General features: G+C 37.0%; 1 protein-coding gene across 3 annotated transcripts in view; it reads right to left on the bottom strand.

The window, feature by feature from the left end:
- The window catches only part of CDH4 (cadherin 4), a 1,236,924-nt gene that overhangs the window by 227,632 nt on the left and 995,886 nt on the right, over positions 1 to 13,406 (bottom strand). For all 3 annotated transcript variants that reach the window (XM_074288750.1, XM_074288748.1, XM_074288749.1), the window contains one exon: positions 7,986 to 8,141. In XM_074288750.1, coding sequence (XP_074144851.1) covers positions 7,986 to 8,141 — 156 coding nt within the window. The remainder of the gene's footprint in view (positions 1 to 7,985; positions 8,142 to 13,406) is intronic.

Genomic DNA, 13,406 nt, shown 5'->3' with positions numbered 1-13,406 from the left:
CAGCACGAACCATAGTCCCTTGCACATAGTAAATGCTTTAAAAAAATCCAGATTGATGTTTTCTTCCTCAAATTTCATGACAGTGCTTTGTCTGAACCTTCCTTTAATTCTCACATCATTTTATTTTGTATTATTTATTTGTATGTTGTATGAGAGTCCATTCCCCAAGTAGACTGATTGTAAGCTCAGTGAAGGCAGAAATGGTATTATTTTTCATTACTTTTTTCAGTGTCTAGGACAATGCCATATATCCAACAGACAATAAATGTTTGCTGAAAAGAACTGAATGTAGCTAAAAACCAGTAGTTATATTAAAGCTAGAATAATATTCTTTGCTCTTTGATCATAGTATGATAGAAAGAGCACTCATCTGGGTTTTTGAAGACTTGACATATGGTCTTGGCTCTGACACTGATTATTATATGACCTTGGGCAGGCCATCTGAAGACACAGTCTTCTCTATCCCCTCCAGCTCCTTGACTGTTTATATTAATCCTTAAACTTTAAAAAAGAGAAAGCATATCAGAATTGAGATATTCTGGGGAACTCTTCCTTTGACATGTTCATTTTAGTAAGAGTCCAATGCATAAAGAGAGAGGTGCTAAAGTCAATTAGAAAAGACAGCAACTGATTTTCAGTGGATTTGGATAGAATTACAATATAGACTTTTGAGTAGCCCTACAAAAATTTGATTTACTATTGAATATAAGATATTCTTTCAGAGAAAGATTGAAAAAAAAAAAAAAAGGAAAAGACAGGTTCCAACTGTGCCTGAATTTCCCGCAAGAATGTGTCCAGTGTTTGTATTCTGCAAGCCCTGGTACAGTAGCTCTTATCTGACAATAGAAATGACTGACAGCCTTAAAGTAGTCAGACTTTCTTTCACAAGTGATTTAATTTCTGGTCAGCACACAGAAGCAGTGCTTTCTGTTACCTATCCTTGGCATGGTGAAGTGCCAACAAAATAAAATCAGGAAGCTAATTGCTCCCCAACTTTGCTTGGGGGAAAAATAAACAGGCTTAGGGAGAGTAGACATACATGTTGAAAATTCATGAATGAGCACTCAAAGAGTTTTTGTAAAATGCATGAACTGAAATTTGGCAAGGATCTATTGTTTATGTGATGATTTCTTCTTTCTTTTCTTTTTTCATTGTTTTCTTTTCCCCTCCCCTATCATTTCTTAATGTAAAGATATTCTGTTTATTGTTAATGGTGCAAATGTATAAATGGATCCCAGTTATTAACTGAGCTTGTAAAAGCTCATGAATACTTAGATAGAATTCCAAATGAAAATGATATTTTTGGTTTACTTAAAAAACAAAAAAACCCCAAAACAACAGTTAATTGAAGATTGACATTGACTGCCATTAACAGGAGGCAATATGACAATGGCTAGAGAACTAGATTCAGAATCAAGAAAATCTGGAATTGAATCACACCTCTGCCACTCACTAATTATGTGGCCATAATGAAGTACCAAATCTCCCTGTGCCTCGTAAAATAGGACTAGCAATACTTGTAGTAACTACCTCAAATAAGAAAGTGTAAAGACCTATGCCAACTTTAAATATTAAGAATTATTACATAGCCCTACCCCTGCAAGTAATGGTGATGTAACATTGCAAAGAATATGGGCCCCTCCTTCATCATTGCTACTCTCAATTCTTCTCAAAAGTTGTCTTTGACTAATGCAATGTACTGAATGAATTGTGTTTGTTTTCTTATTTGGATAGCTATCAGCAATGGGTCTTTCTTTTCTGACAGGGATCTTATAATGAATTCTGCTTGCTGGGATTTCATCTTTTTGATAGGAAGACAATGAAAAGATACCAGTGTAATTCATCTGCCTGGGCAGAGGGAAAGGAAGGAAACCAACCGCAATCAAATACTCTTTAGATGGTCTAGTCTGAGTAAGGCAGAGCAGGAAGTTGCTTATGTACCCTGATTTGAAAGAAAGGTCCCCTCTGTCTGTCACATAGATTACAATGAAAGCTTCCTTTTCCCCTTTTCTTGTTAAAATACAACTATCGCCTTGGAAGGGTAACATAATAGACTGTTATCAGTCATTAACGCTCCAATGTGGAAGAATATCAGATCCTTTTTAGTGACAACTGCAAGTCTTGACAGATAGAATATAGAGATGACTTTGGAACTCAGGGATGCCCTAAGAAAGACAGGCCTATGCTGAAACCTATAGGAAGCAGGTAAAGATACTCAGCAATAGTGATAGAACATCCTGTTATTGGGATTGCTAAGCACAAAAGCAAATTTTACTAACCCCTTGACTTGATGAGGCTTGACCGGACTGTATCCTACACATTTTGCTGTCTTTGCACCTCAAAATGAAGAATGACAAAAATGCCTTCCAAATGGCCTTTAACAGATTTTTTTTTGTACCATTCTCCTAAATATGTTGGTTTTTCTCTGTTACAATATATGTTTCTTGAAAGCAGAGACCATTTTAGCTTTTATACAGTGCTTAGTACATCATAAGCATTTTTTCATGACTGGTTCATTTCATTCATAATATACTGATCTTTCCATGGATTTTCTAAATTAATTTCAGTCCTTGGATAGAAGACTTAGTCAGTTATTAACATTTATTAAGGTACTACTATAGACCAGATACTGTGCTAAGTGCTAAGTTAGGCATATCTGACTAACTGTAGACTCAGTAAAGAGAAATCTTTATCTCAGCTTAAGTAGCTGCATCAACATGAATTTTGGAGGCAGCTTTTTCTGAATATGAAAGCCAATCGTGTACATTTTAAAAGCTGCTAAGATAAGCCAATCAAAATAGAATCTTGAGTCTAAGTGTGATGAACAACTCTGATTTTAAAAAGAGACTTTCTATCAGCTGAAAAGCTCTTGAAGCTTCAGGGAAAGTGAGTTTTCAGGAAGAAAGGACTGAAGTTTCAGAGAGAATTATTATCTGAAATAGTAGTAGCTACTCAGGAGTGGCCTAGGCTTGCTGAGTACAGGGAAGGTGATCCATGCTAACAACTGCCACTTCCGAAAAGTTATGAGACATGATTTTTTAAAAAACTGAGAGACATATCTGACAGGAGTAACATTGCAGCAAGAAATCAAAGAGCTGGATGATGTAAGCCCTGCAGTCAAGGTCTCTAAGAGAGTAGAGAACAAGAGGAACTTTTCAGGTTGATGAAAGATTCCTTTCTTAGAGCTACCACAATAATTAAAAATTAATCTGTCTCATCTTGAAAAGGTGAATTTAATCAGGCAAATGGCCTCCCCGTGTGGACAGTTAAAAAGGAAAGTGCTGTAAAAATGCTGAACCTGAGGCGATCTGACTAATTATGCAAAGGAAGCTTTGTAAGAAAACCATGGCATGTGATGACAGGACCTGTGTAGAAGCATCCTTAGGATAATGAAAGGAAGTCAGTTTTAGACTGGTGGTGATGGGGCTAGGGATGAGTAGAAAAGGAGTTTTGGAAGATGGTAGTAATCTGTGATCACAGAGGGATCTCAACAGCCATTTAAACCTACTTATTCATTTTCTAGCACCCAGAAAAGTTGGGCTTATGTATCCAAGATCACATAGGTAGTAAGCACTGGAGATAAGGTTTTAATCCAGCTCCTCTGACTTTAAAGCTGGGTTTTTATTCCATTGTACTGCACTTTGATACCTTTCCCCCTTGGGAGCTGTATTAACAAATAAGTTTTTTTTTTTTTTAGGGGGGGGGGACAAAGGCAATTAAATGGATCAGTTCCTGCTTCTGCCCTCATAAAAAGAGAACAGGATCAACAGCCAACTATATATTCAGGTCTTCCATAAGAAAGGGGACAAAACTCTCATAGAAAGAGATAAGAAAACCTTCTAATGATCATCACATAGCATCATTCCAGACTTGTGATGGCTTGAATTTCCAGCAACCTATCAATGAATGACCTTGCCTCAAAGGCTTCATAAGCTCAAACATTTCCCTTATTTTTCAGCTCCAAAGATTGAAATTCTACACTCAGAGCTTTCAAAAGACCCCTTTGAAAGGAGATTAATCATTCAGAAACTTAAAATTGAGTTGTATTTGTGTGTGTGTGTGTGTGTGTGTGTGTGTGTGTGTGTGTGTGTGTGTGAGAGAGAGAGAGAGAGAGAGAGAGAGAGAGAGACAGAGACAGAGAGAGAGAGAGAGAGACAGAGACAGAGACAGAGAGAGATGGAGAGACAATGAGAGATGACATAGAAAGATAAAGGAGATCTGGGTTCAAATCCTCTTGGTTAAACATACTGACCATATGACTCTTTAAGACTATAAATTGTAGAGAAGATACCAACCTGAATTGGGTAGATAGTTTTTTGGTTTGGAAATTCCCTGTTCAAAAAAATAACATCTCTATCACATAAAAGAAATATACAAAAATCTATCTCTAGTTATATTTACCTCTATATTTCTAAATTAAAATATGTATATGCATATATATTTATATGTCCAAATTTCAAGGATAAGAGACCCCAAGCATTGGGGAAAGAGGACAATAGAGACAACATACCCATAGAAAAAAACAGATTGTTTTGAAATTGATGCTACTAGATTTTGCAAAAGGGTACTACAGCTTTCCTGCCCTCAGTCTGCCATCTCAGCTCTTTAGTTGCAGTGACCAGACCTGAAATAATCCTTTCAATGCTGAAACAACACATACACTGTATCTCAAATACCCCCATTTCTAAATCATTTTTCTACACATTTTCCTTGGCCCAGAGTACAAAATAATCTTTCTTGTTCAAAGGGGATAAAATAATTTTCCTTCAGATACTCCAGGACACAGGGGAAATCTCCTTTTCCATCTAGCTAAAAAGATAATCTATTTCCTTTTCTATCCCTCCCCACTCCCTCACTGGACCATCAACTAACAGTTTCAGCATGGTTAAGGGGATACTTGAGGTCACCGATAGTGTGTCTGAGTGACGGAATGAGTGGTAACCATGTCAGCACAAGTGACCCCTTGCCTCTGCTGACATTTAATTCTCACCAGCAATGGCTATTAGGATGCCTAAATACAGGTCTCAGAAATATTTAGGTGACCTGATCTTTCACTGAGGTTCCTGACACCAAATCTTTGAGTCTCTGTATCTCGCCTCTCCTCCCTCCCTCTTTCCCACACACTCTCTCCCTGAGTGCCTCTCTCACACAATCTCTCTCTTTCTCTTAATCATTCACAATCTCTCTCTCTCCCTCTCTCTCTCTCTCTCTCTCTCTCTCTCTCTCTCTCTCTCTCTCTCTCTCTCTCTCTCTCTCTCTCTCTCTCTCTCTCTCTCCCCATGTCTGTCTCTCTTTCCCCATCTCTCCATGTCTCTGTCCATCTCTCTGTCTCTGTCTCTCATTGTCTCTATCTCTATCTGTCTCTCTCTCTGTCACTTTTGTTGTCTCTCTCGCTGTCGCTTTCTGTCTCTGTCACTGTTGCTATCTGTTGCTGTCTCTGTCACTGGCTGTCTCTGTCGCTGTCTGTCTCTGTCATTTTCTCTCTGTGTCTCTGTCTGTCCTTCTCTCTCTGTGTGTCTGTCATTCTCCCTCTTTCTGTCTGTTTGTCCCTTTCCCTGTCTTTCCCTGTCCTTCTGTCTGTCTGTCTCTGGCTCTCAGGCTCTCTCTTTCTGTCTCTGTCTCTCTCTACCCAGTCATCTTCCATGGGTTCAATTATCGTGTCATATCATCAGTTCATCATACTGAATCTACCAGTCCTAATCTCTCCTGACTTCACATTATCAAATGTTCTTTGGACATATTTCCATAGTCATCTCAAACTCAATTTGCCTATAACATATCTTTCTTCTCAAATTTACTCTTCTTTCCAAACTTCCCATTTTCTGTCAGAGGTACCACCATCTTTCTATTTACTCAGGTTCACACAACCTTATAGTGATTCTATATTCTTTATTCTCTATCACTCCACATAAGCAGCAATTTGCAGAACATCTCCATTTCTTGCCAACCAAATATTTTACACCTGTCATTTCTTTCCATTTACAAACACCACTCTGTTTCTGACCTTGATCACCTCTTGTCTTTAAAAAGCAACAGCTTTTTAAAAATGTGATTATGTGTTATCCCTCTTGATAAAATGTAAGCTTCTCTAGGATATGATTTTTTAAAAAAAATTTGCCTTCTCTATCACCAGTATCTGCCATAGTACTTGTCACAATGGTAAGTACTTTGTAAACACTTGTTGGACAAACTGGGAATAACCTGTTGCTCAGAGATGGGGAAGAACCAACTTGGTAAGGAGAAAAGGAGAACAACTTAAAATGTTTCTCTGAAGTGAGAAACTCATGGTATTGTTCTTTAAGTGACTTCTCTTAGGAATCATCTCAGAAAGACGGCTTTCTAAGGAGCTTTCCCTTACTGAGTTCCAAATATTCTTCCTATACCCAACTGCCTGAAAGGCCATCTGGTAGCAAACTGCTAACTGGGATGATGGAACTGCCAGACATTAAATCCACTCAGGTGAGAAGCATAAAATATATACATCTCATTTAATAAAACAATAAAACAGGGTTCCTTATATAATGGTGTACTTTCTATATCTTCTAGGGATTCTGAGGTACCATTTTCTTTGGACGAAAGCTTAACTATTTGTTGTGACATCAGCTTCAACTCTCTCTACTATCTTCCTTACCTTACTTAAGAACTCAATATGAATTTATCTATTTTTCCAACCTATCCAATCTCTCCAAGATATGAATTTTATAAATTTGCTTTTCAATGTGCAGAATGGCATGGCTTTTCTAAAAATAATTAAATTATCTCCTTGAGCTTTGGATTGGGGAATGCTAATTCTGGTATCTCTAAATTGCTAACCAACTCTGTATCTACTCTGTCCATCCATCTTCATGATTTTCTAGAATTGAAACTTATTCATCATCAGTCTTCCCCTTTTCACTTCACCCTTAAGACCTGAAATATTGAATGTGGAGCCTTCTGAGCTAGACACTTGAGAGTAGGATAAGCAAGAAGGTGGACTTCTTGAGCTGTGAGAAAAGAGCAATCCAGTTCAGGAGGCTCATGAGATTTGCTATAATGTAACAACCTGGAACATTGGCTGTCAACAACCTGGGTTCCCCTTTTTCAGCCAAGGTCTAACAATGCTAATAAAAGATGAAGGTATTTTAAAGGGCAGTCTCTGTCTCCAACACATCCTGATGAACAATCCAGTAACCCACCACACACTGGGATTGCTAAAGAGAATCACTACATTCTCAGACCCAACATGGCAAGGAATGGGTTCTGTCAGCACCATATGGCAGAAGCAAGTTTAAATCAGATGATTAATATGGCACTGGCGATGCTGATGACTCAGAATTTAATCTCCTCTAAGAGTTAAGGTATTTGCCTCAAAATAATAGAGGTGAAAATGATATCATTAGAGACAAAATCCTCTTATTTGACAAATAAGGAAACTGAGTTAATCAGTGAGATGTAGCTGAGTCCCAAGGCCAGTCATCTTTCCGTTTTGCCACAGAGCCACACTCCAAGGTGAAACATTCATATCTGCCCCCTTTAAACATGAACCCTGAAGGACTTATTTTTCATCCCTTTTACCTGTTGCAGGGGAAAATCTGAGACTAACTGCATTGTAGATTTCCTTTCAGAAATGCTGTCAAAGAGACATTTAAGAGGAAATGAAAATGCCCTAGGAAGAATATCTAGGACACAGAGAAAGTGGCAAAAGACAATAGATTTGCAGTTTTAGAGAAAGAGATTTAATCAGAATGTAAAGGTACAAGGAAAAATTGATGAGTTACCTGGTCTAGCTTGATCAAAGATGATGCAAGAATCATAGAAAGGCAGAGCGAGAAGGGATTTTAGAGGCCATTAACCCAACACTCTTATGAGAAAACAAGGTCTAAATTGGGAAAGAATTGTTCTAATTAAAATTGTAAAACAGTAGTGGAGGTGAGATTAGAAACCAACTCTCTCAATTCTTATGGCAAGACTCTTTTTATCATAGTTCATTGCTTTCAGGTGCTTACATGGTAGGAGGCCCGTTCTTCTCTATCCATGGGTCTAGTTACATACATCCGACCTGACATAGAGTCAATATTGAAGACTTCCATGGGTGGTTGGTCAGCTCCAACTCCAGTGATGCTGTATCGGATGGGAATATCATTATCCTTGTCAGATCGAATCTGAAAGACAAAAATTATACAGGAAAATGCTTTAAACTTGGGGGTGAAAAGGGAAAGTAGCATCTTTTTTAAAAAAAGGATTTATTTTTATTTTTTTAATATTATTATTTTATTTTATTTTTGAGGCTGGGGTTAAGTGACTTGCCCAGGGTTACACAGCTAGGAAGTGTTAAGTGTCTGAGATCAGATTTGAACTCGAGTCCTCCTGAATTCAAGGTTGGTGCTCTACTCCACTGCGCCACCTAGCTGCCCCCTATTTTTATTTTCAATTCAAAATTCTCTTATTCCCCCATTTCTCCCCCACCCACTGAGACAGCAAGAAATGTAATACCTATTCATTATACATATGAAATTATACAAAATTATCCACATTGCAAAAGAAAAGCAATTAAAATAAACTGAAAAAAAAATATGCTTCAATCTGTACTCAGAGAATCCTTGTTATCTCTCTGGAGGTGAATACCATTTTTTATCATGCATTCTTTGAAACCATTGTGGATCATTATATTGATCAGAGTAGCCAAATATCTCACAGTTGATTATTATTATAGTATCATTGTTACTGTGTACAATGTTCTCCTAGTTCTGCTCACTTCACTTTGTATCAGTTCAAACAAGTCTTCTCATGTTTTTTTTGAAACTATCCCTTTTATTATTTCTTATAGCTCAATAATATTCCACTAAAATAATACACCACAACTTATTTCACTATTCCTCAGCTGATGAGCATCATTTCAGTTTCCACTTCTTTGCCACCACAAACACAGTTACTATAAATATTTTTGTATATATGAATCTTTTCTCATTTTCTTTTATCATTTTGGGGGTACACATCAAGTAGCAATATTAAAGGGTCAAAGGGTACACATACAGTTTTATAGCCCTTTGGGCACAGTTTCACATTGTTTTCTAGAATGGTTGGACCAGTTCACAACTCCAGCTAATGCACCAAGAATGCATTAGTGTCTATTTTCCCCCCAGACATTTGTCATTTTTCTAGCATTTATCATTTGCCCTCTCTATCATGTTAGTTAATTTAATAGATAGCATCTAAAAGTAACATCTTAACAGCAATGTCAGTTAGGATTTTTCATTTAAGACTCTCAAGAGACCAGGATAAAACAACCATTAATCAATTAAAAAAAAAACTCTATTAGGTCCAGCTCTTTGTACTATGAGAAATGCAAAGTACAAAATTTGCTGGTCCCATCATTCAAGAGCTTGCAGATTAGTTGGGGCAGTGGAAAAAGGTAACAAAAGATAATGAAAATGACAACAATAATATTTATAATTATAGTAATAATAATGATGATAAAAGTTATAGACAGTTATTATATGAAGCTTTAATGTTTGCAATCCAGGAGGTATCTGCTATCATTATCCTCATTTTGTACATAAGGAATGGAAACAGACAGGAATTAGGTGACTTGTCCAGGATCACACAACTAGTAACTGTCTGAGGCCACAATTCTGGTCTTTTTGATTCTAGACCCAGTGCCCTATCTAACACACTATCTAGCTGCTTTTAGGGTTAGGGGTCCAGGATGAGGGCATTAAGGACTTTCCCAACTGAGATTAGAATGCATACCTTTTGACTCTAAATTCAGCTCTAAATCTACTACATATAGACCTTCAACTTTAATAAATAGGGCATAGAGCCTTACCAATTTTGGTATAGGGGCAAAAAATAAAACTACAACTCCCTGTCAAATCATAGCATGTACTAAACTAGCATTTAGATCCCTGAGGCAAAGGAAGGCCCCTAATGCTTGACCTTGCCTACCATGCAATAGGAACCTAGCTTCATACACAAGTTACAGAGGTTAAGTTTAGCTGATGATAGGTTTTCAAAAGAATATTTTTAAAGGAATGGTCCCTTAAGTATAAAGTTACACAAACTTGCAAACATATGCAAGAAAAAAGATTTAGGGCAGATTTCCTCTGTGGAAGAATAAAAAAACCTTTAAATTTGAATGAATTTATTCAATCAGCAGTTTAAAGAAGATTTTATATCTTGGAGGCAATTTTCTGAGACAAAATACAATAGGTTATAGGGTATCCTCTTCACCCCCAACAGCCACCAAACTATCTCTAGAATATCAATGTAGTCACAGAATCTCAAGTAGGAGAAACCTTAGAATATAGAGCATAGAATGTTGGAGTAGGAAAGAACCTTAGAACATAGACTGTTAGTAGTGAAAGTGTTAGTAGTGAAAGAAAAGAAAGTTTGCTCTTGTTCAACTTTTTTAGTCATGTCCAACTTTTCATGACCCCCATTTGGGGTTCTCTTGGCAAAGATACTGGAATGATTTGACATTTCCTTCTCCAAATCATTTTATAGATGAGGAAACTGAGGCAAATAGGGTTAAGTGACTTGTGCTACTTTTCTCCACCCCAAAGACAAACTGACTGGACTTTATTATTATGGTGCATGTACAAACACCTATCCAGCACTAGGAGCCAATTATTTCAAGATTAAAGACAGACTATGAGTCTTTAGTGTCATCATATTGATGCCCACCATCATGTACCCCCCTCCTGGTAGGACTAAAGAGTGAGAATGAATAAACTAGGTAGACAATAAACATATAAACTCATCATCATCCAATCTGAATAGGTATGAGCCGCCCCTGCCTTTGGGTGTACAAAGATACCTGCAAGTTCCTTGGCTGTTCTCTGTTGATTTGACTCCTTCACTGACAGCATTCCATGAAAGACAATGGCACAAAGAGAGAAACCTTAGACCTTTACTTTGAAGGTGAATATGTGGCTCCAGGAATTGGCCTAATTTCTCTGAGTTTTTTTAAACTTTTTTTTAAAAGTTAAGCCAATGGATACTCTAACTTATAAGTGTCACAAAAAGTAAGGAAAGCAAGCCTTCAGGCTTCTCAATAGCTGCTTCTAGCATCTGGGTTTTGAAGCTAGCCCACCATCTACGCTTAAGGAACAAAAAAGACTGGGAATAAACTTCGTTAGACAGCTCAGGGTTAGCTAGGATGAGGATTTATTTGGTAGTGCTGTTGTATTCAGATGTGAATTTGATGGTGCCATTGCTATATCAGAAGTAAGTTTGAGCTCATTTTCTATAGAGACTATACAGTAAAGGAATGAGTACCCAAGGTGATCAGTGAAAAATGCCTGTACTTTTGTTCTTTTTAAATCTGAACAGTAAACATGCCTTTAAAAAAGCAAAATAATAATAATAATAATAATAATAATAATAATAATAATAATATACATGGGAATAGTCTATAATTATAATACAATGAAGGAAAAATCCATGAATACTAATACTGTGGGCATGACAGCACATGATATGCCCCATATTTTCTTTTTAGCCTATCTGGCATTTTCCTTATCACTATCATTACACAATCTTTTTACCACCACAACTAGACTAGTATGAGTAGTAATATAATATTTCCAATGAATTTGTCTGTTTTGCTTTTCTGAATATCTTTTCAGAAATGCTAACATGATGAAACTCATAGCTATTATATAGCCTTTCCCTCATCAAAGGTAGAACTATCTGGGGAAAGCCTCCAATAAATATCATATACAACTCTCTCTTTTTTCTCCTCCCTTCCTGTCCTCCACTACAGGGGCTTTATTCTGCCTTGAGTCTTGCTGCTTTTTTTTTCCTGGCAGAGACATGATCCTACTTATTTCACCCAATTCTATACCAGTCACATGTCTAAATCACACCTGCAAATTCAGCCTCATGAGGAGGAGCTTTTGAAAGCCTTTCCAGATCATCACAGTGAGAGCCAGCCTATTGCCTTCTGTCATTATTGAATTTATACTTGGTTCTCTGCCTCCTGCCTTCATTCATAGTCACCTTGCTAATAGTGTTGGTTATCACTAGAAATGACTGAAATTGAGTCTTAATTATACCTCTCAGGGCCACATTGAAGGTCATTGTATGGTGTCTTTCCTACAGGAAGAAAATGCAGCCATTTCAGACCATCAATATTCAAGAGGGGAAAAAAAGCCTGGGTGAGCAAACTGAATAACATCCAGGAAATATGTTGAAATACATACTTAAAGTATAATGTGATCCTTACAGGAAACATAGATGGAATACCAGTCTTCTATTCTGAGCAGGTTCAACCTCTTATTTTACTGGGGTTCAGTTTCTTCTATATACAAGGATTTCTTTGCATGTTTTTCATTAGTCCTAATGAAGAAGTGCTACATAGTCTTTTTTGTTCAAAAAAGAAAAAAATCTTTACTAGACATGGTCTATGGTACCCAGAAAATTGATTCGATAGAACTCTATTGAAAAGAAAAGATGAAATGACAAATGTTAGCGATTGAGGTTGGCTGCCTACCATCCACTGTCACCATCACCCTCATCAGCTCCTTACTCCAGGATTTCACAGATCAAAGGATTATAAATCAAGAGATGAAAGAAATTTCAGAGTCTACCAAGCTAAATCTCCTCATTTTAAAGATGAAAAAACTTAGGCCCAACTTAATAACTTGTTCAAGGTCACAGAGATTGTAAGTGGCAAAGTTGGGATTTGAGCTCTGTTCTTTTGAATTAAAATTCATTTTTATTTCTATTATACTAATTAAGTTCAATTAACCAAACAATTATTAGGTATCTACTATGCCCAGGGGATTCAAAACAAGCAGCATAATGGTCTTTGACCTCAAAAAACTTGGATTCTCCCAAGTGATGCAACCTACAAATAAGTAAATAAGTAAATCTTTTAAGAAAAGAAAAAAGCATTAAGAAGGAGATAAGCATCCTCCACTTCTATTTCAGTTCTGAAGAGTGCTCAGAATGGGCTAAAGGATGTTGGGAATGAGGTGTTTCCATGGAAATTTCCTAGGTCATCAGGGAGTGGGGCTTGGAATGGGAAGAAAAAAATGTTTATAATGAGACATGATGAGGTTGGGAAGGACAAGAAGGAGAAAGACAGAAAGCTGGGCTTTATAGATATTACTGAGTTTAAGAAAAGCCAGGGGTAGAGAGGTAAAAAAGATTTTTAAAATCTGTATATTGTGGTATTGTTAGAATCAGTAGGATCCAAAAGAATGGGGAAAACTGATTGTCCAAGGCTGAGTCCAAGATGAGAGAACAAAGCTAAATAACAAGCAGGATAAAGAAGGTGTCTGAACTCCAATAAAGGACTCTCTCACAATTTGTCTTTTTCAGAGAGCCAAACACCCATGTGCTTTTAAAATAGGAAACTACATGAAAGAATAGGATGTTTTCCTCAATCCCATCTTTTGATGAGTTCATCTACTACTCTTGTA

Source organism: Sminthopsis crassicaudata, chromosome 2 (assembly GCF_048593235.1).
Source record: "Sminthopsis crassicaudata isolate SCR6 chromosome 2, ASM4859323v1, whole genome shotgun sequence".
Lineage (NCBI taxonomy): Eukaryota > Metazoa > Chordata > Mammalia > Dasyuromorphia > Dasyuridae > Sminthopsis > Sminthopsis crassicaudata.
This window is presented reverse-complemented; position numbering and strand designations above follow the sequence as displayed.